Here is a 22,256-nt window from a genome sequence, read left to right as displayed (position 1 = left end):
ATGCTTCATCTGTTGCTGTGTGCGTGGAGTAGGGGGAGTGGCGTTTAAAACAAAAACAGAAATCACATATTACGGATCTTACGTTGACATATAGATAGACTACTCTATTTACAGGAAGAAATTGTTGATCCAAAAATCTAAAATATATATTCAAATTCAAAACTGGTTAAGCCCAGAAGGATATGTAGGCTAGTATATACAATTAAACTATTAAACCAATCTGTTATGCAGATGAGCACTGGTATTGCAGCTTACAATTTGGTAGTGGAATTGGTTTTGACTGTACTCAAAATAACAAACAAAATAAATGAATGAAAATGAAGGGCAAATCAAGTCCACTCTGACCAACTCTGTTCTGTGACTAGAATGTTTCTTGTGGGACTTACTGGAGGAATCGCCTCAGGCAAGAGCACTGTGTCTTCCATCCTGCGAGAGCTTGGCTGCCCAATCATCGATGCTGATGTGGTGGCTAGAAAAGGTGGGCCTCCGGGGCCTGGGTTTGACCTGGGGCGGTCAACAATGGTCTGCTCTATTGATCATTATCTTTCTCCCTTGATTTCCTTCTCTTTAACAGCATACTGGTGATATATACTTTCAACATGAGGTGTATTTTATTTATTTAGTGTATTGCTATTTGTCTTATCATTATGATTTGGTCCTACTCCAAAAGACAATCCCTGGTATGCGACAGACAGAACTCTTCTTCCACACTAGTAGCCTAAAACACGAATAAATAATCCAAACCTACATTACAGAAGTCCTAACCTATGTGAGTTACTATACTCATCAATAATATGTGTGGTATAAGAATGAGAAACAAATTAAATGGTACTGCATCTAACTTCATTTCTATTGCAGTGGTGGAGCCCCACAGTCTGGCCTTTTCCAAGATAGTAAGGCATTTTGGCCCAGAGATCCTGCTAGAGAATGGGGAGATTGACAGGCAGAAGCTGGGCCAGCTCATCTTCGCAAGTGAAGAGAAGCGCCGACTGCTTAATTCCATCACCCACCCTGAAATCCACAAAGCTATGCTGAAACAGATCCTCTTCTACTTCCTCAGAGGTTAGAGACTCTCGGTTATTGGGTCAGTCCTTTGGGTCCAGTTCTGCAGAGAATAGCTTACTGTTGCCTATTGATGTGCTGTAAAAAAATAGTCAGTTCCCATTTGGCATGTCAGTTGGTCTGTGTCTTTTTAATAATGTCCTCTATTTTCTGTCCTAGTATATCACATATATGTATGTTCAACATTAAGCAGGATACTGGTGTAACCCCCAGTAAAGCATTACTATTCACACTAATTCTTTATATTTGCATGTGAACTGTTTCCCTCTGTTATAATTTGAGAACATACATTACAGTTTCAGCACTGTCTTGGGTTTACACACCTACACACTTACTTTCAAATCAGCACAGTGTATGAACATCTCAATTCACAGCTGTTAGAATTAAATCAAACCAAACCTTTTTGATATTGCACCATTTCTATAGCACATTTCATGAAAATATATATTAAACGGTTTAGCCACTTTAAGACAAGTCTACCTGTGAATCCATTAGCCCTTGTTTCCAGGGTTGAATCTCAAGAACAGCTGTAGTTTTGTTTCTGGAGGATAAACTCAACAGGGCCGATGTCAAGAAAACACTTAGACTGAAATCCCATTAACACTGCATTTAACTCGACCGAAAGTGAAAAGGGATTGTAGGCTATTTTCGAGTACAGTCCTTGTTTTCCCTCCAGGGTATCGCTACGTGGTGCTAGACGTGCCCCTGCTCTTTGAGACACGGCGCTTGACACGCTTCCTCAACCACACCGTGGTTGTGTACTGGTAAAGGCTCTGACCCGCACACATTTGTCACCCTCTCCGTATGAAATTCCAGCTTCTTGTCTGTTTTGCAGCTGTATTATTTCCTTTTTTTTTCAGTATGCCTGTCTGTGATTTTTATTGTAGAGATATGCCTCAACAAGTTAAAGGCAAACAAAAAACGTAGTGTGCGAGGGTGGAATAGATTACCCATCCTGCTCCACCCCTATAATCACCTCTCTGAAGTGTAATTAGACAAACCGTTTATTCCTAGACGGTTATTTTTAACGTTTCCTAGACTCCAAAAAAGCGTTCTGCTCCCTTCGTCTGTTCCTCTCCAGCGACCCTGCCACTCAGCTCTCCCGCCTGATGCATAGGGACGGGCTGACCCAGGAGCAGGCTGAGCAGCGCATCGCCGCCCAGATGCCCCTCAACGAGAAGCGCGGCCTGGCTAATCACGTCATCGAGAACTCGGGCAGCCGCGAGGACACCCACAGACAGGTCCTGCGGCTGCACACGAAGCTGGAGGACTCCATGGAGTTCCTGCTGGTCAGAGTCATTGCCATAGCAGCCACCGCCGGCTTCGGTGGATTTCTTCTCTACGCCACTAAGCTGTTGATTTCATAACACATGCAGGAGGGACAGTAGGAGGTTTGGGGGTTTGAGTAAATGGAAGATTGATATCATAGCACCACAGGTCAGCTACAATAAGAGTGTGGTTAGAAGTCCTCTGGTTAATATGTTCATAACTTTTGATGCTGCAAATTTGACGCTGGCAATTTGCACTGACAGCGTGGTCTACCATTGTCTACCAATGTTTAGATCCCCACTTTGGTTTAAAAACAAACAGTTGACAATATATACCAACAGCTTTCTATGCAGTCAAAGCTAGCAAATAACAATAGTAAAAAAAACTACTTCACTGTAATATTTTGTACTACAAAAAGAGTACTTTGTATCCTTATTTTACAGTGAATTGAAGGGGATATATCTGCTTACTATGTAATTAATTTTAATTCACTTTTCAATGAAGAGAAAGACTTAGCACTTAGAGAATGTTCATACCTGAAGGTGTTCTGTTCTGCTGATACTGACAGTGTAAGAGGATTTCCCCCAAATCACTAAACTTGGTTTGTGTGATTGGAATGAAGAAGAATAGGACAAATCTGATGTGTGTCGTGCACGATCACGTTTGAATTATAATTTAAATATATTTTATTATACTGTAGCTAAAAGATACATTTGGATGAATTCATGAATGTATTGACGTCATAGCAAACAAATATATTATTAGTATTTTAAAATGTAAAAAGTATCGCAATTATATTTTCAAAAAAAGAAAAACACTGCTATGGTGTTAAATCATTTTGTTGGTTAGATGGAACTGTACTATTCATAATACAGTCAGAATTTGTCATTTTGGTAGAATATCTAAAGACTAAATATCTACCCTTTTATTCATGTTTTAGATTTGGTGGATTTTGCCACTGTTGAATCTAGTAAAGAAACGTATTTGACAATCCACTTTAAACAAACAAGCAATGCTTATTCACACAAAAGTTACCTTACATGCTGTCAGAATGTTGATGTGAAGATGTTGAACATGCCACTGTGTCTTTTCTTACACTTGAAGCTGTTTTCTGTAAATAATAAAACAGTAGTTTTTTAAAGGTCTGTACATGAGGAATAAACGGTTTACTTGTTAGATCTGCTGCTATTTCACTTGTCATCCAACACAATTGCAATATGTCACATGGAAATTTAAAGTTTTTAAATTAAAATAATTACACCCTACACTAAATGTTTTTGTTTGTCAACACACCAACACAGATCAGCCTTCCAATACTGTATGTTGCGACGTTTTTCTAATCAAATCACATGAAAAATCTTTTATGGAGGAAACCATCTCCAGATCTTTATTGCCATTTCCCCGCTGTGATTGACTTTGGAGACACAGCCTTGTGAGAGTGCCCACCTTATTGCATGATCTTGCTAGCCCTTGTCATATTGTGTGGGAGTTCTTTGGCAGGATTCAGGCTGGCGGGAGTGGCACCAAAGAACAACTGCACCGTGCTGCTGTTCTCCTGGGCACGCGGACCTGGGGTGGCCTGCATGGCTCTGTCCAAAGTAGCTGCTGGTATGAGTTCCTCTTTTATCAAGAAACTGCAGAATTAATGTGGAGTGAAGGGGGCCAGAGGGCGGTTAACGAACGCTGGCTATTCACAGTCACACACATGCATAATGCACAATCTTTTCTCACATTCACACCCACACTGAAACACAAAATCACCTCTGAGCTGTTCACTGGCCGCTGCCATGGGAAGGAACTGTCTATTCTTAATTATTTTTTTCTGCTCGAACTTGAGGGCATTCTACTGACAGTACTGACCAGCCAGCTGGTTAGAGGAGATTCCAAGTGTCTCTTTTTCAATCTGTCTCTGTAACAGTAACTTGATATGCTCAACATTGAGACTGAGAATGATGTATGGATTATAAAGTGTGAACCTGTTAGAAGTCAAGGTAAATAAAAGTATTTGTTTTAGTATAATTAGCCAGATTTTCTCTGCATCTCCGCTCCCCCCCCCCCCCCCCCCCCCTGTAAACTTCCTGGAAGGAGTGACACCAAAGCAGACACATTACCCAGACACCCATACTGTACATAGAGGGCCACACACACTAGCACACACACACACAGCCAGGCTATTTCCGAGTAAACCAGATAATTGTCTCCTAGCAGGGGGCAAGGAGTTACATAGTCACAGCAGCTTGTTCTGAAAGTGTAGCCTATGGGCAGCACAGCGCACAGACTTGTTGTAGTCTCCTGTCCGAGTGGTTTCTCATCCGTCTGCCTCCCGCTGTACTCAGAGGAGGTAACGCTGTTAGGAATAATAAAGACAGACGGTAGCATAAACCTCACGTTTCTGGAATTAGTAAAGGTTATAAATAGGAGCTAGTACGATTAAGTTCATATTTTGCACTTTGGATTCGGGGGTAAATAATGTATGCAGCATTTTCACATTTTTATAATAATGGGCACCTGCAATACAACAAAGAACTACGGAAGCAACCTCGATTAGAAACCCCAAGTTGTCTTTTTAAGGCTTCTGTTATGTAACACTAAGGAAAGGAGGTTGGAGGGTTGAGAGGCAGTGTGTGGAGGCCCTTTGTCAGACCGCATACACAAGACTATGCAGAGGTGAAAAGACAGCCAACATGGCAGACAGTCCCACTGCATGACTCAACCTGTCTTTGCCTGTTAGCTTGGGATCAGTCAGCTGTATGTACGCGTCTGTGTGTGTGTGTGTCTGTTTTTATTGAGTCACAGACACACTGGAGAGATGCTAGACCATGTATGATGGTGAGATGTGTGGGATGTTTGTTATTCAAGCATGTATCTATCAAGTTGTGCATGTGTCAGGTGGGAAGAGTGTGATTGAAGGAGGAATGTGTGTGCTCCTGTTTCTGGGGATGTTTGTATGTGCATGCGTGCACGTGTGTGCACATGCATGCTCCTCTGTGCACCCAGCTGTGGATACGAGTTTGAGCTGGGGGCCGATGTACTGTATGTGTACCTGTGTGAGGTTGAAGGAGGGAGAAAAAAAAGAAGAGAGTTGAAGACGATTGCATTTAACAGTGATTCCTCCTCCCCTAGTGTGCTAAGTAGGGATGCTGAAGATAGAATCACACAAAGGGGGTTATTAACATGGCAACAGAACGGTTTCAAGCCCAGCACCCAGTTGCCTTCTGGAAACGAAGCCCCACTAACACTTCAGGGTCTGGCTGATACTGATAAGACTCAAAGCTTGACTTGTTTGCCGCTGTAAATGTCAACTCCAACCATTCCCATCCAAAAACAAGGAGTGGGTGGGAATGAACAAATGTCTGTTTCCTATCTAACGAGTGTAGTTCCATGTAAAAGGAGATTACCTGCATTCAATGATGGAATTACATTTAATCATCCTAATCTCGCATGGATTATGGAAGGAGATTCTCCAACAATAACAATTTCATCTTTTTAACCACGACTACATGGACAAAGCAACTCAACAATGGACCAATTTTGGCAAGCCGATTGGTCTGGACCAGGTGGCAATTTAGATACACTTTAAAACAGTAAATAAAAGTCAAAAGTTCAACCACCACAAACATGATTTGTTTAATTTTAAATTAAACAATGGCCCCGGACAGCCTTTGGGTAGGTTTAGCTATGTTACAGACCAAAATCACCAAGAGCTCAGGGGAAGAGTTTTGCTGTGTAATCAACAATTGCCTGTCAGAATTAAATATCCTCCTTTTTGGCGAGGGGAGACCAAGATGGTGCCCGCCAAGGGAATTACATTTGTCTGCTCTCTCCTCTCTCTTAGGCATATTAGTCAGACTTGGTCACAGTGTTGTAAAGACTTTGCAGCAACTGCTAAGGCTGTTGGTAACCTTGCTAATTACTGTACGGGGCCAGCAAGAACACACTGCAGTGTTATGATTACGTACAACACTCTATTACTTAGTGGTGATTTTAGACCCAAATTCAATCTCAGCACCCCTAAAAATTATAATAAAAAATAAAAATATTTTTTTTTTTTTTATCATTTGATGCTGGTAGTTCATGAAGAAAGGGACATCCTTAGTTTTTTAAATCATTCAATATTTTCCATAACAATACATAAATGTATTCATTGTTATCCAGTGAAATTTGGGATTTACATTAGCAAGGGAGTTTAGCACTTTTGCAAGTCATGTCACTTTATTCATGTCACATTCTCATTGGGTGCTGAGCACCCCTAACGGTCTGATCCTAGAATCGCCCCTGCTATTTCTGTTAGACCTGCCAGTAGTCTGTTGTATTGATAATCTATGACATGTATAGTGTGTGTGTGCATAGTGATGTAGCTGGACATATTCATTCTCTGACAATAGCCCACAGTTTGGAGTAGTGGAATCAGCAAAGTTCTGCAGGCAGTGATAAAAGTACAGATGTTGCCAGCTTGCCACCAATGTTCAGCTACAATGCTTTCAGGGATAAAAGCTACTCTGGCAGACCCAGGGCATTTGCCTTTGACATCGTGACATGAAGTCTTTAATTTGACGATGTGCTCATATGCCCCGTGAGAAGATAGAGGTCTCTGCAGTCTTGGGTCCCCCGATGGGTCATGTGACCTCTCCAATGGAAAAAAAAACTCGGTCCTAATTGTGTCCAGAGGAATTTTGCTCTTTAGACAGGATGAGGATGCAGCTTGAAGCTGGAGGCTTCTCAGCGTCTCTCTTCATACTGCAGTATGTATGTAGTATACAAACAGAGCCTTAGTCTTAAATGGAATGCTAATACTCTCTTTCTAAGAATTTGTTTTTGCATTCAGACTTGAATGGAGATTTCCACAAAAAAAAATAGTTTTAGTATTAGAAAGAGTAAAGTGACAATGATTGAAATGATAAAACTCTGAGTACATTAAACAAGTGCACGTGATCATAGCTAGATAAGTGAAATACTGCACATCCCATTGAATGGATGTGGCAAACAACACTTGATATACTGTACCTATGGTGTGAGTTTACTCACATTCAAGTTATAGTTGTCGCAAAGGCAAAGAAAGCAAAGTGCCCATGCAACAACACCTAAGATTATAGTTTACAACTGGAGCCTTTAGGCAGCTCCCCTGTCTTCAACTATTATTTCCGAAGTTGTATCACTGTCTAATTTGCCATCTCAGATAACATAAATGAGGATCTAAGTTGTGCCATAATACTTGTTAACCACTGTCCCCCCCTCTGTCTCACTCCTTGCATCTCAACACGTATTCTCCACTGCTATTAAGAGCAAAAAACACCCTCCCCTTTGATTGTGAGAGGCAATTATCTCTGTAGTCATTTGGCATTTAACACAGCTGTGAGGCTCCCTCTCTCCTCTCTCCATGTCCTCGTTTGATTGCCCCTCGCTGTGCTTTCTTAACATCCCCCTCCTGAGTGAATGCCAACCACAGAGGTCGAGCGACGAGACCGTCCCACGAACCGAGAAGTCAGACCACATGAATGAAAGGAGTGACGTTAACTCGGCCACATGAGAGGAATAGCTAACGAATGAAAATCCAATCAGATTTATTGCCAAAAGTCATGGACAATTAAAACACGAATTATAAAAACAAACAGTAATGCCCCTTGATGCTTGCTACCATCTATTGGTTGTTCATTTACTGACATCAACATAGTTGAGATGCACAACACTGATGAAAATAAACATACATGCATGGGCCAATCACAATCTTTTGAGATGGATCGCTTGAACATCAATTTGGTTCACTCACTTGTGACAACATCTTAGTACATCAATATTTTGATGGCTTTAGTTTCAATATACACTGAACAAGTAACACACAGACAAACATTGCTTTTCTGGTGTTTCCACATTAAATATTCAATTTACAAGGTTATACACTAATAATAAGCCAAATACTATGGGATGGAACAACATTTTGAATTCATCAGACAACATAGGATTAACAGGCTCGGATTCAAATCAAGTCTTTCTTTCCAAGTGACAAAAACAACATAATTGGCACTACATTGGCAAAGCAAAAAACAGTTTTAAGAGTTCTTGAAGCACATCACCTTATTGCAAAACGGTTAAGGTTGAAATATCATGTACACTGTAGAGTAGCATCTGGCAGGTATACAATGCAGTCATAAGTGACCTCCGTCATAACTTTCAAAAACATGTACTTCTTTACACTTTGCAATGTCATGTCAGCCAACAGGTATAAGTATTACACCATCCTTCTTAAGTGAATCCCTGATTCATCACAATGACAATATGCAGACCCATTCCAAAATGCAGTTATGGAAGAAAAATAACACTGGCTTGAGGTAGGAGGTTGCCTTTAACCACAGATCTAGGACCAGTTACCTAATCTTATCCATGTAGTGGTTTGAAATAAATCTGACCCTGTATCAGTGCTTAGGGGCAACATCTACCTGTCCCATGATGGCGACAACTGAGAGACAGGAAGTGAATGCCCTCCAGCCCTGACCCTTGACCCCCACATCCTCCTGTCTTCAGTCAGCGAAGAGGATGAACCCTGAGAAGGTGCTGTATTTGTTGCTGTTGCCCCCATGGGCCTTGCCCCCGTCCAGTTTGATGAACACCTCATCTCCGGCGTCCAAATGCAGGATGACACTGTTGCTAGCGTAGTCATAACTCTGGTCCTGGTCTTGAGCAATGGCGCTGGCCCTGACCTGGAAAACAAGAGATGAGCGATAAGGTTGTGGGTTGGGGGGGTGGTGAGACACAAAAAGCCACAACCTATTCTGTTACGGTGATATTCACAACGTAAAACAACATTTTTAGACCCTTAAAAGGAAAGTATCCAAATAATAAGAATACAATCAAACATGGCAACAGTTTTAAAAGCATGATGCGTGGAGTAAGCGATTTGAAGTCTTAAGCACTAATATAATCATTCAGTTTTCTTCCATTCTTATGACCACACCCACACATTTGCATGACATTTTTTAGTTGTTGGCATAAACAATTTTGGGGGGGTTGTGGACTGAACATGTAGTTGAAGAACAAGGATATTCGTGTAAAACTGTCCCCTATGGCAAATCCCATGTTTTTCTTCCATGGTGAATAATGCCTATGACTCAACTGAAGACGTAAGACTGAGTCAGGCCGCTGTATTGGAGTTGCCCCCTCTGCTTTAATCCTGTTTCCTTACAGTCAGACGTCTCAAGGTTGAATTTAGGAAATCTCCATCAGACACGAAGGAGAACGTGTCAAAGTAGTCTAATTAGTTCAAATCACAGCTAGGCTAAATCCAGAGCTGGGAGCCGCCTTAACTGCTTTCACACATTGGAGACTACAAAAGTGACACTTTGACTGGAAGGGAGCTTGAACCAGCCAGTGAGGCACCGAAAGACCTAGTATCCGTAAGTCTGGGCTAATGCAATATTTAGGCTTCCAAGCTCTAAGGAGTCCCGCATTGTAACTTCACAGGACTCAAAGAAAGCTGTTACTTGCCCTCAAGCCAGAGTCTTAGGGTGTCATCAAAGTGAGAAGCAAAATGGCGGCATGGGATTTTAATTAGTGCCGGGTGAGTAAGAAAGTAAAATGTCACATGGCTTGGGGGGCTAAGGGGGCTGTTGTCAGGATGATTGGATGATGATGGATGATGATAGATGGTGATGGATGTTAGAGGGATAAGAGAGATGCCTCAACTTCCCCTGCCTCTGTGGTTGTCTACTGCCTTTGAACCCGACGCTGTGACTGAAATTGTAGTAGGCTAATAGCCTACCTTACAAGAGACATTGTGTGCACAATGGTTAGTTGACTATAATGGCAGGTGATTATCATACAGGTTACATCCAGCTGACTGTCTTAAAGTCACAAGGTCTGTGAGTACAGTAGCCGACTCAGGAGCACTCGTGGAGGAAGAGGAGAACCACACTGGCTGGAAATCAAAGGTTGCAACTATCAAAAGACACGGGTCAAATCCTGACAGCACGTGCAGCCGATTATGGTTCATTTCAAAGAGCACCTGCTCTGAACTGAACTGTGCTTGGGGGGGGTTCTCTGATGTGTGTGGAGCTGAGATAGTAGCGCTCTGTTGATATTCACTTCATGGTGACTAGTGAGTTTCATCCATGTGTAAACACATCGAGACGCGAGTGTTGGCAGCTTGCCGCTGTGCACTGTCATTGCATGCAACTGTAACGGAGTTCCGGGCAAGCTCGGAATCATGACATGGATGGATTCGTTCACGGCCCGATGAATGTGAAACGTGTCACTATTCCACGATATTATACAGTACAAATGCTTTGATTGTTTTCAATAGGAGTTTCAGGGTGAAGGTCACTTCTAATATAAGTAATCATATTGGTTAATTGGTTTTTTAAAATTGGGTTGAGGGAAAGGCCACTGAGCATGATTTCCACTCATAACCTGAATTCAAATTAGGTAACCTCTTGACTTGATTGAAAGGAAAGGAAATTGATCCACAAACCAGAATGTAGAGATACCCGACTCATGACCTAATATAATAGCTTGTGTCAGAAGTTTTCTACGGCACTCACTAAAGGTTAATAGATTCAATTAGAATATGTCATGTCTGTTGTCTGGCTCCGTAAGTAAATTTTTGTGCAGAACAAAAGTGAAAAATGATATACATCGACTGTAAATGCTTGATAACAAATTTCATGCAATTATAAAACGTGTGCATTGTAGTGAACATATCACCCACCAGGCCGTTCTTTATCAGGTCCGCCCACATGCTTGTGCCATCTCCTCCTCGCATTAGCACATTGTAGATGAAAAAGTAGGTGCCCGGGATCTTGCACGTGAACTTGCCCGTCGAGCCCACAAAGTTATCCCCCAGATTAGTGACCACGTCGTCGAAGCGCAGGATGTCGTAGCCTTCCTGCGGGTTACGCAGTCCGGCAAAAAACGCCACCCGGGGCGTGTTGCTGTAAGTGGCCGCACTGATGGCCCCCTTGCCCCCTAGACCGAGTATCCCTGTCCTGACCGCGTCCCCTGGCGGGCCCTTGGGTCCAGGTGGTCCTGGCTCTCCAGGGGGACCTGGGGGTCCTGGTTTGCCCGGTAGTCCTGGCTTCCCCTGCGGCCCATTGGCTCCATAGGTAGGCAACGGAGGTCCGATGCTGTGGTCGCCGAGGGCGTTGTTGTCTGCCTTCTCAGCCTGGAGGTCTGTGGTGGCCGTGGCGGTTCCTGCACCTGTGCCGGTCCCCGTACCTGTGTCCAGAAAGGGGTCGCAGACCATACGGCAGGTGCCCAACATCTCATAGTGGCTGGCATCCGCGACGCCAGTCCCCACGGAACTGACCAACACCGGGATGAGGACCACAAGGATCAGGACCAGCATGACCCCCACGGCGGCCGCCACCAGGGTCTTCTTCCCAATGCTCAGCCGGGGAAGGGGCTGTGCTGCCAGCGTGGAGCTCTCCGGGGCGGAAATGGTGACTGCTGGGAGTGGGTGGCTGCAATGTCCACCTGTGATCAGGAGACACGCGAGAGGAGCCAGGAGAGACGCGGGGAGAGAGAGAGAGCGGGCGCTGTGTGATGGAGTGAGTGGGTGCAGGGCTTGTTTGTGTGTGTGTGTGTGGAAGTGGAAGACGAGCAAAGAGGGAGGGAAGGCAGGGAAGACAGTGATCAGAAGGAGAGAGAGGGGGTGGGTGAGTGGTGGAGTGAGCAAGAGAGAGAGAAAAAAAGGAAGTATGCAAGAGAAGAGAGAAGGACTAACATGCGCTCGCACTAGTGCCTCACTCGAATGCATATGACTCAGGAATGGGGGGAAAGCAAGAAAAAGAGAGAGAGAGAGGAGAGACGGGGAGGGAGAGAAATAAATAGAGAGAGAGAGAGAGAGAGAGAGAGAAAGAGAGAGGGGGAGAGAGTGAGAGAGGGGGGAGACGTTTGAAATGCAATCATCAAAAGGAGCCAATCAAGCAGGGTAAAGTGACCCTTCACTGTTCAAATGATATCATTCAAACTGATGGGGTGTCAGGGACATACCGCATTTCAAACTGATGTAAGCTTTTTTGTAGCTATTTGATTTCTTTAGTCTCACCTTCTTGCAATGATATGCAATTTATAAAGATTGTATTTTTCTCAGGTTTTGCTCTATTATGTTTACTACATTCAAATCAAAGAATGACTATCCACAGTCAATGGGATGGATACTGAAGAATGAGTTTAAAGTCACTGCTGGAATTGGAGTCATTCTCCAGTCTCAAGGATCAGGTGTCGAGTGCTTGCTTCATTTTAGATTTACATTAAAATGATGATCTAAATCTACAGTACAAGAGTACATTTCTTTTTTGAGTACGGGTGCAAGTAAATACCTATCTCTTATTCAGTACTTACATAATCATTATGATTCAATAAATACTATCCATTTATATCTATATAGCTGGTAATTACAATCAAAAACTGGGCAGTCGAATAAAGTGTTACCACATTTTGGTAAAGTGAAGTCAAGGTCAAGGGCTGCATGTTATTTTGCACATTGGGGTGAGACTATACTGGAGCAATGCCAGAGATCAGTGGTCTGTCTCATAGCTGCAACCTTCTGGAACCTTCAATGCTGTCCAAAACCCAGCCCTCAGTATAACAGGCCAGTACACTGGTGTGTCCTGTACAGATTTTGATTGAAATACAATGCTGTGTATTGAAAACTGCCTCTCTCTCTGAAGAAGGTTTTTAAAGCCTTAGTATCGCCTTAGTATCTGCATTAGTACAGCTTTGTAGAAATACCATTACATTTAGCCATTGCATGTTTTATATTCCAATGAAAAGAAATTGGCCAAAATTAATTCGAAATAATTTTCTACTACAATGAAACATATCTTTAATACATTGATGTAGTGGAGAACATAAGGTATCTGTAGGATAAAGGAAAGGGAACACAATACCATCAACTGGAGGGAGGGAAGGAGGGAGGGAGGAAGGAAGGAGGGAGGAAGGGTCATGCTAGAGGGGAGGAGAGAAATAATGAGAATACACAGGCAAGAAAGGGAATAAGACTGGAAACAGATTTGTTTGTTGCCTAATAGAACAAGGAGATTTAGTCTCAGAACACTCCCTTTTTAGGTTGTGGTATCAAACCAGCCTTCAATCATCTACTGTGCTCGTGCTCCAAATGTGATGGAACCGTGTGTTCTTATCTTGGAAGAGGAGAAGAGTTAGTATATACTATACTAAGTCAGGACAGCAAAGTAACGATCTACAGAAGAAACAAACTAAAGAAGATGTCTTTACACCCTGCATGTTTTTGTGAGGGAACTTAAAGACAAATGTGGGATGACCAGTGAGAGAAAGAGAGAGAGAGAGAGAGAGAGAGAGAGCAAGAGAGAGAGAGAGAGAGAGAGAGAGAGAGAGAGAGAGAGAGAGAGAGAGAGAGAGAGAGAGAGAGAGAGAGAGAGAGAGAGAGAGAGAGAGAGAGAGCGAGAGAGTGAGTGAGTGAGTGAGTGAGTGATAAATAGGCCTGAGAGGGGCAAGATAGGGCAGACTAAATTAAAGAGGAAACGAGATAAATGCCAATGTCCAAAGGAGGAAAGGCTTGAGAAAGAAGTTTTGTGAAAATAGACAAAGAAAAACCTTACTGAACTTTTAGGGGGCCTCCCAAAAGGGGAAAGTAATCACTAAAGATCCTGTCCAAACAATATACATCTCAAATGCATCAAAAAGCCACACAACAACTGAAACATCAGTAAAACAAAAAGTACACAACCAACTCAAAATGCTGTCATCTCATGTGACACGTCTTTGATTAGACATATCTCTCACTTCTCTTAGCTGTGTAAGTAAAGAAACAGTGACTTGGTTTCTGCAGCTCCGGGACCAAAAAGCAAGATTGTGTCAACCGCTGGAGGGAGTTTGATACCCAGCGAGGAGCTAGCGCTGGTTGACTCAACACGGGGGCCTGACGAGATGCGTGGGAGTGGAGAGAGGATTCCAGAAGGATAACGTAGTCCCAAAGCAAAGGACATCCCCCTCGAAACCTTCAACACCACACCCAACCCCACCCACAAACAATCAAGATGGGTTTATATCCTGCATGCTTACGCCTGTGTGAGATTATTCTTTTGGATGTTTAGGGCAGTTGGGCAGTGAAAGACAGCTGTCTGATGACAAGGTTTACAGTTGAGTAAGAGGCAGATTGCTATTGTGGTAATTCAAGAGAACAGCACAGGGAGACAGTCTGTCTGTCAAAGTGACTTACTTTTCAAAATGTTGCATTCCACAGAGTTTTTTAACAGGGTGCTAAACTGATTATGTCTTGCTTAGCAATTTGTTAATCTGACAACAATGTTAACAGGGACCAGCTAAATCAGGACTGTTGGTAAAAACGTTTAATTATGGGTGGATACTACCACTGTCTCCCAATTACACACACCACACTCTGTTAGGTGTGTGTGATTTCTATTATGTGGTGACACAATACACTTTTCTCCTCTCAGAACAGTTCCTTTATTTGGAGCACATTAGATGAATGAAGGCTGGTTCATTTTCCCACCCTCAAGGGAATCTACAGTGACCACAACCCATCTTGACAAAACACGTTTTTGTTTTGTTAAGCAATGGGCAAATATGCAACTAGGTTTTCAGGTTTATCCCCTGGCAACCACTGCAATACACTAGATCCATCAGTGCCTGTGGTTGGGTGCAGTACTTTTCCACTTTATTGCCCAACTTTTAAAGTGTCTCACATTTTGGTAATTTATACCTTTTTAGGTTTTGCCTCTTCCTTCTGCAACTACCTGGAACTATGAATTTGTAAAACATACTACAAGTATTTGGAGGGAAGCTCTTCATAAATTACAGTACAAAATCCATATGCATACTCAAATAAAACCAATAAACTGTTATTGATGTAATTGTTCATCCTAGAGCTAATGAAATAAATAAATATACTGTTGTTTATGTGTATACGTGTTTTATTTGTTGGTTTTGAGGGAAAGTACATCAAAATAGACAATTTCTGACAATTGCTACAATTTATGTAAAATTGATTAATTATATTTGACTAACAGGAACCTTTGCTTCTGTAGTAACCTTGTAAAATGCATTCAAGATAGAATTCTGTATCGACGTGGGCTTCTAAAATCTAAAATGTCAGTTGAAGCACACATAGAGGTGTGTTCTGTAAGTGTGGGTGTGACTGAAGATTTGACGAGTTGGTCTCACCGGTGGATATTTTTAGAGGACTGCATTATCTCAGAGACATTTCTAGCAAGGTAAGTCTCTTCTAGATGTGTTAACGATTGTTTTATGACATATTGGATTGTTGCAGTGGCTTAACCACAGAATGTTAGAACAGTTTGTTGGACATTGTGAGACAATTTAACAATAAATATGTGGTAAAGTATAATACTGCAAGTTCTGTGTACTGATGTACAGATTTAAAGATAACATTCTCAAGCTAAATGACACAAACCAACATATAATAATAATAATTTAGTTGTTATTTAATATATTATGTATCTTTGACTGATTGTCACCCATACTGTAAACTACTATAATTACAACATTAAGTACAGTATTTGCTACTTTTACCAGACTGATAGACAGCCTAGTTCAGTATTGTGGTAAATTCCTTTATCCTGACCTTACCATTTGGTTGATACACATGTGTGTATGTGTGTGTGTGTGTGTGTGTGTAGGTGTGTGTGTGTGTGTGTGTGTGTGTGTGTGTGTGTGTGTGCGCATGTGTGTCCACAGTAGCTACATACACCAACTGCTACCATCATGCCTGAAACTGCAGAATCCCATTCTGCTACTTTAACCACCAACCGCAACTGCACCATTGAGATCACCAATGTTAGCTCAAGCTACTGTCTGGTGAACCCTAAGTAAGAGCTCATTTCTGCTTGATGTATGACTATGATGCTTTCGTTAAGGAAAATATATACCTATTTCATCGTTATGATTCAGTTAAATCTCTGTTATTATTCTCCTTCACTAGTTTCAGTGAATGAAGTGAAGTGTTGTTAATATGTGGGTCACTTTTCCTTCTTTTTCTGTCCCTCTCCCTCTCTCTCTCTCTCTCTCTCTCTCTCTCTCTCTCTCTCTCTCTCTCTCTCTCGCAACCCCCCCCCACCCCCCCACCCCCAGGGTCTACATGTCCAGTGGCTACACCTACAACCCCCCTCAGCCCACCGTTCGGACCATGAAGACCGAGGTGTGCTCCTTCACCAAGGACGACGACACAGCAACCGGCTCCGTGGGCGTGCTCACCTACGAGCTCTTCGACATGCGCACCCGCGGCTGCAACGAGCTGGTTGCCATCATGTTCTCGGTGCCCTATGATTACAACATCTACAAGAACTGGCTGGGGCTGGGCTTCTTCGAGCACACGCGCGCCTGTGACGAGAAGCTCTACAAACACATGTACTACGAGAAGGACTTTACCAACTTCCAGCGTCACGAGGCCGTTGGCTCGGGAGTGCACTACGCGGGGAGGATGGTGGACGTGAGGGCAACCATGTCCAACATAGGCAAGGCTATCATCAAGCTGGAGCTGTACGACAAGATGGGTAGATAGGTGAATGGTGTGAGAAAAACAAGACGTCACAGATGTCATCCTCATGTTGAACAACACAGATTTTGCGATACAGACCTACAGGGTTGCCAAGATGTTTTGTCTTGCTAGATTGTCAAATGCATTGCACTTTGCTTTATTCTGTCCAAATTCTGTGTATTCCAAATAAAAATATGGTGGAACTAACATATGCCTCTGTGTTCTTATTCTTTGTCTTCTCGTGTTTTGACAAATACATCTGAATAAAGTCCAAAATACACAGACAAGCTGCATAAGTTCCATTTACTCCATAAAGGTTACTGTAGAAATCCTGCACCAGCCAGAAGTATTTGCAGCATTTAAAGCTATTCATAAAGAATAATTTAATTATGCCCTCATGTTGGGCACACAGAAGTATAATATTTATCTCAGTTCATGACTCTACCACATGGCATGTGTTGCATATGTACCTATGTATATGTGTACTTATAAAATCATATATTTTTACAGCATTTCTTGCTTGAAAAATAAAATTAGACTAATAATAATCAAACAAAGCCTTCATGTCTGGAGTTTAAGTTAATGGCCATCCATTCTCAATGTATCTGTCATTACGTGAGGTTTTGGGTGTGGTGTGTACGTTGATGCAAAAGAAACAATGTCACACCTGTGTGACAGGTATGTACTTACGCAATGGAGGGAGGGGTGGCAGAGGATGAGAAGGCGTTTTTATGGGTGTAGACAGTTTTGGAACGAAAATCCTAGGAGTGATTTATCTACTTCAAAGCAGTATACCAAGGAGCAGTATACTAATAAGGCTGATCAGGTGAGTTTAACCTCTGTTAATCAACTTTCCATATTTGATAACAGTTTTTGACCTGGGCGTCTTTTACAGGCTTTTACAGTACTTCAAATCATGTTTTAACAGACTATTCATTAGAGCTTTGAACGTCAGAATAGACAGCAAGAATGATCTTATAGCATTCGTAGCAAAGCTGTTCTACTGCAGGTTGAAAGCTCATTCTTGTGCCCTTTCTTTCATGTCTCAGTCCTCTCTTCCTTACAAACATGAGTGAATCAGCGGAGTCTCTGGCTGCCAATGTGACCAGTCGCAGGAACGTTACCATTGAAATTACCAACCTCACCAGCAACTACTGTCTGCTAAACCCAAAGTAAGCACAGCCTTATTGTAAAATACTGTGTGAATACTTCTACAGTAAATACTGAGATGATAAAATCGCTTTTATAAACCAGTGTTCTCTTGTAGAAGCCTGTTTTGCATTTCCAGGATGGTTAACTATTGTTTAGGAACGCATTTTGTATTAAAATGTATGGTATTACATGATTGTCTTCAGCTAAAAATAACTTGAAACGTGCAAACAAACCCCCGTGGCAATTGAATTCCCTTATTAATCCAAAAAGTATTTCCTGATACCAAAAGAGTTTTCTTGGAGAATGGATCCACTTACAGCCCACCACAGCCCACAGTGCGACCACTGAAGACCGAGGTGTGCAACTTCAGCAAGAACAGCGCCAAAGCCACAGGCAGCGTGGGTGTCATGACCTATGACCTCTTCGAGAAGACACGGAACGATTACATCGAGACCATGGCTATCATGTTCTCCGTGCCCTACGACTATAACGTGTACAAGAACTGGTTTGCCGTCGGCATTTTCGGTAAAGGCAAAGAGTGCAACGAGGCTCTGTACAAAGAGATGTACTACAACAAGGAGCAGAAGGGCTTTGTCAGGGAGGAGGCGCGAGGCTCCAGCATCACTTATGAAGGCAGCTACTTGGACATCAAAGCCACCATGTCTCCTATGGGCAGAGCCATGATGAAGGTGGAAGTGTGGGACAAGCTCTTCACCCCTTCACTCAGTCAACAATACTGATCACTGGTATTAAATGCAATCACTTTAAACATTATCGTCGATGTAAGAGCACCGCTTTTGACACCCATGTTAAGAATATTTTATTGCATGATCTGAAAGATGAGATTCATTTGTTATTTTTCATTGTCTTGATTTCAAACATACTGACAATAAAAGAGATGGTCTTACATTACAATGTCTTTGGGCATTCATTTTGCGACAAAACATTATTTTCAAAAACCAACAATTAACCATACAAATACACACCAAACGTCTTAAATTTGTAATATAAATGTGAAGAAAAATGATCGAAAACAATACAGTACTTCTTCAAATGATTACATCTTAAGTTCCTTCTGTTTTCTGAGTCATTCCTCAACAAATTAGAGGAACGGTAAAAGTAACAGTGAAACGTCCGTTTTTAGATTCTGTATAATCTCCATGACATACACGACAGAAGGATGCACTCTAGTGGTGAACAACAGTATAGAGTCTGAGCACTTCAAACATTTTGTTGTTGAGTAAGTTAACATGCATTTATGTACGATTTTACAAACAAAACGCTAAATCAAAATGAGCATTAAAAAGATAAAGTGAATTTAATTTAATTAAGTTGAATTTAACTGTATGGAATATTCTAGCTATCTCCCCATTAATCCTCAATCAAATACAATATATTGAGTATACATTTTCATTCCAACTTAGAACACTTCTCATAGAAGACACTCACAACAGAACCAAACCTCTCCTTCAAGTACATCTCCAACGTATCCAATGGCATTCTCCTCACATCATATCCCAATACGTCTTTGTGAGCTCCCCTATCGACAGGCACAATCTCCTCTGTGCTGTTCCGGTCATTCCGTCCAATGGCAGCATAGGTGGGAAACATCTCGGTGAAGTTCCCGGGCAGACTCTTGCTGAAGTTGAGGCAGCAGTAGGCAGACCAGAGGTACTCCGGCACAGCCACACGATGATCCTTGAGCCAGTGCTCCTCCTTCTCATACGGGATGATGCCCGTCACGATGAAAGCCTCGCCCAGGCAGTAGGAGCTCACTGTATGGTTGACGTGTTGCTCCAGATCCTCCCAAGGCCCACTGTTGGAGCCGTGGGTCTGCGGTACAGTGTTGGTCAGGGTGAAGGTGGAAGAGCGGTCCTCGTGATCGTGGTGGTGGAGGGAGGGGTTGAGGTGACCACGTGTGTATGTTGAATTGATGTAGTCAGGCTCGACCGCCTGGCTCTCCACCACGTTCTGGTCCAGTGGTCCGGGAGGAAAGAGCATCATGTTACCGTCGGCTGTACTGTTGGCTAGCTGAGGGGGTGAAACAGAGAGAGGACTCAGTGATATCATAAACATGTCCCAAAGCTTGTCAACAGTAAACTCAATGTCCAATTCAGTTCAACTCTTTCTTGGAAAGAATCTGAGAATGTCTGAAGAGAAATGTTGGACCTGTAAAATCCTACACCTGTAAGACGTCTTGTAGTTCTGCATGTGAAATGTAACACACTTACAGTACAAATATAAAGTAATAATATAATGGTTCAATGAATATACAGAATAAGTACTACATACTATATATAATTCTCAACAATTTAATTTCCATTTCCATTTATTGTCTGAATGAGATGTGAATATGCTGACTATTCTTTCTTCATCTTTCTAAAGCACACTTCCTCTTTTCAGCTGAAAAGAAGTTTAAACTTTTTTTCCCATCATAATGACATAAACTCCACTGCGCCATTGCAATAATTTGTTGTTAATAATATTCAACAGTGAACAGTCACGTTAACTACAGTAATGAGCATCCACTACAACTACTATTGAATTACTTCTGTACAACATTTTATAAACAAGTTATTTGGTGCAGAATGTTATTAGGGATTTACCATCATAAGGTTCAGCTTTACAGCTTATTAAAATGCTTGTTTGGATGTAATGTTACTCATGTCCATATAAGCTACCACATCTTGCTACGATAGAGCTGAGCAGTTTTGCGTAAGGTCCTTACCTGCGGCTCAAACTTCCAGTTTGAAGAAGGCCTCTTTCCATATGGTTGGGTGAAGACGTAGCCAGAGAACCAAGGTGAGCGGCGTGGTCGGCTGTACAGCGTGGCAAAGTGAGTGATGTTCTCATAGCGTTGGCAGATAGGGGTCCCCTGTAGCCCTTTTGGTGGCCAGGAGTTGTAGAAGAACTGCAAACACGGAGTAAACTCACCAACTTCAGCTAGGCACAAGGACCAGAAACATGTCAAAGTCAGAAGGGTAAACCCCATGGTGTGGTCCTTATTTTTCCCCTATTCTCAAGACACAAGGTCCAATGAACCATCTAATGCTGAACTACAGTAGTAACCTAGCGAGGATGTATGTTGTAGCTGCTCTGTAGATTGAAACATGTGACGCAAAGTCTTTTTTGTTGTTGCTTTCACTGTTGCTTCCTTATTAAAGGGCATGTGACTCTCAGTGAAAGAGGACGTTTGCCGTCGGTCAATCAGAGTTTCAAGAAAACATAAGCAGTCTACATTTAACGCCACAGAAAAAGTGGAAGGGGGAGTGGAAGGACTTACATGCAGAGGATATCAAAAATAAGAGTTCTTTTAATCAGGTCTCCGAGAGAACAAAAACAAGGAATCCGAACTGGGATCAAAATTATTTAAAGCTGTAGGTTATCCCAAAACAGTGCAAACAAACTGAAAACTCTGGGATATTCCAAATAATAATCCAGAAACAAGGAGTCTGACACCAACCCGGCAGTCACTGGAGTCTTGCAAAACAATCTGATAAAGAGATGAGGAACAAACTAGTTTTAAATGGAGGAACCAACAGTAACAAGTGTAAAATGTAAGCGCAAAGGTCATGGGCAGCCACAATGACACACACACAGAGGGGGAGAAGGAAGGAAGCTGATTAGCCTAGAACAATGAGAAAAACGCCCAGAAGACCATTCATTTTGGTGTCTCAAAATCATGCAATGTTGTTCAGTTAGCAGAAAAAAACATTTAACATCAATGACAACCCAGAATGTACATTTTTTAAGGCAGACCACTAGCAAATCCACAGTTAAATAAGTTTATCAAACTTGTGTTGGTAACAGGAAAAATAATGTAGGGGGAGAGGACTGTTAGAGGAATGATAAGTAGAGTGAGGGCTGTCTCAACATTATATCCTAACCGTAAGATGACCCAAGATTTACAATGTTCAAGCAAGGTTAAGGTTAGGGTTAGTCCTGTAGTTTTGTGCTACCGCAGATGATTACTGAACTGTTTGAAATAACAAATATGGACAATCTAAGAGGTGAAAACATCAACCACTCAGAGACAACTAAGGACTGGAGGCACCAGAATACAGAAGAATATAGGATTTAAGTTGTAAAAGCAAGTTGTCAGATTGGATACAAGTTATATTAATAATTTAACTAGAATGTTCCAACCCTAACCCAAATGTGAACCCCTAACCTTACCTAACTTTACTTTACTTTACTTTACCTTACCTAACCTAACCTAACCTAACCTTACTTTACCTAACCTTACCTCAACCATGATCCAATGAAGCACATACAGACATTTATA

At 42.1% G+C, this 22,256-nt stretch overlaps 5 protein-coding genes across 6 annotated transcripts; 3 read left to right on the top strand and 2 right to left on the bottom strand.

The window, feature by feature from the left end:
- Positions 1 to 366: 366 nt before the first annotated feature.
- dcakd (dephospho-CoA kinase domain containing) lies at positions 367 to 3,588 on the top strand. The gene is made up of 4 exons (XM_047033117.1): positions 367 to 478; positions 859 to 1,062; positions 1,739 to 1,826; positions 2,144 to 3,588. Exons 1-4 carry the CDS (start codon positions 367 to 369, stop codon positions 2,427 to 2,429), a joined length of 690 nt encoding a protein of 229 aa, XP_046889073.1. The 3' UTR covers positions 2,430 to 3,588.
- Positions 3,589 to 8,846: 5,258 nt separating this feature from the next.
- On the bottom strand, positions 8,847 to 11,728 carry LOC124476099 (C1q-related factor-like). Of its 2 annotated transcripts, XM_047033110.1 has the most exons (3): positions 11,524 to 11,728; positions 11,030 to 11,469; positions 8,847 to 9,026 (listed from the first exon to the last, which is right to left on the bottom strand). In XM_047033110.1, the coding sequence occupies exons 1-3, from the start codon at positions 11,663 to 11,665 to the stop codon at positions 8,847 to 8,849; spliced, it is 762 nt and encodes a 253-aa protein (XP_046889066.1). In that variant the 5' UTR covers positions 11,666 to 11,728. The 2 variants fall into 2 exon arrangements, with proteins under 2 accessions (XP_046889066.1, XP_046889065.1); XM_047033109.1 differs by having other exon boundaries at positions 11,030 to 11,728.
- Positions 11,729 to 15,434: 3,706 nt separating this feature from the next.
- On the top strand, positions 15,435 to 17,026 carry LOC124476114 (DELTA-actitoxin-Afr1c-like). The gene is made up of 3 exons (XM_047033125.1): positions 15,435 to 15,536; positions 16,021 to 16,151; positions 16,414 to 17,026. The coding sequence occupies exons 2-3, from the start codon at positions 16,048 to 16,050 to the stop codon at positions 16,841 to 16,843; spliced, it is 534 nt and encodes a 177-aa protein (XP_046889081.1). The 5' UTR covers positions 15,435 to 15,536; positions 16,021 to 16,047; the 3' UTR covers positions 16,844 to 17,026.
- A 510-nt stretch (positions 17,027 to 17,536) lies between these two features.
- Positions 17,537 to 18,883, top strand: LOC124476105 (bryoporin-like). The gene is made up of 3 exons (XM_047033118.1): positions 17,537 to 17,645; positions 17,869 to 17,991; positions 18,261 to 18,883. The coding sequence occupies exons 1-3, from the start codon at positions 17,551 to 17,553 to the stop codon at positions 18,709 to 18,711; spliced, it is 669 nt and encodes a 222-aa protein (XP_046889074.1). The 5' UTR covers positions 17,537 to 17,550; the 3' UTR covers positions 18,712 to 18,883.
- On the bottom strand, positions 18,767 to 21,242 carry LOC124476096 (endonuclease domain-containing 1 protein-like). The gene is made up of 2 exons (XM_047033106.1): positions 20,700 to 21,242; positions 18,767 to 20,002 (listed from the first exon to the last, which is right to left on the bottom strand). The coding sequence occupies exons 1-2, from the start codon at positions 20,961 to 20,963 to the stop codon at positions 19,382 to 19,384; spliced, it is 885 nt and encodes a 294-aa protein (XP_046889062.1). The 5' UTR covers positions 20,964 to 21,242; the 3' UTR covers positions 18,767 to 19,381.
- Between the last annotated feature and the right edge of the window lie 1,014 nt (positions 21,243 to 22,256).

Source organism: Hypomesus transpacificus, chromosome 13, assembly GCF_021917145.1.
Source record: "Hypomesus transpacificus isolate Combined female chromosome 13, fHypTra1, whole genome shotgun sequence".
NCBI classification, from domain to species: domain Eukaryota; kingdom Metazoa; phylum Chordata; class Actinopteri; order Osmeriformes; family Osmeridae; genus Hypomesus; species Hypomesus transpacificus.
Note: the sequence above shows the minus strand (reverse complement) of the source record. Positions and strands in the feature narration are given on the sequence as shown.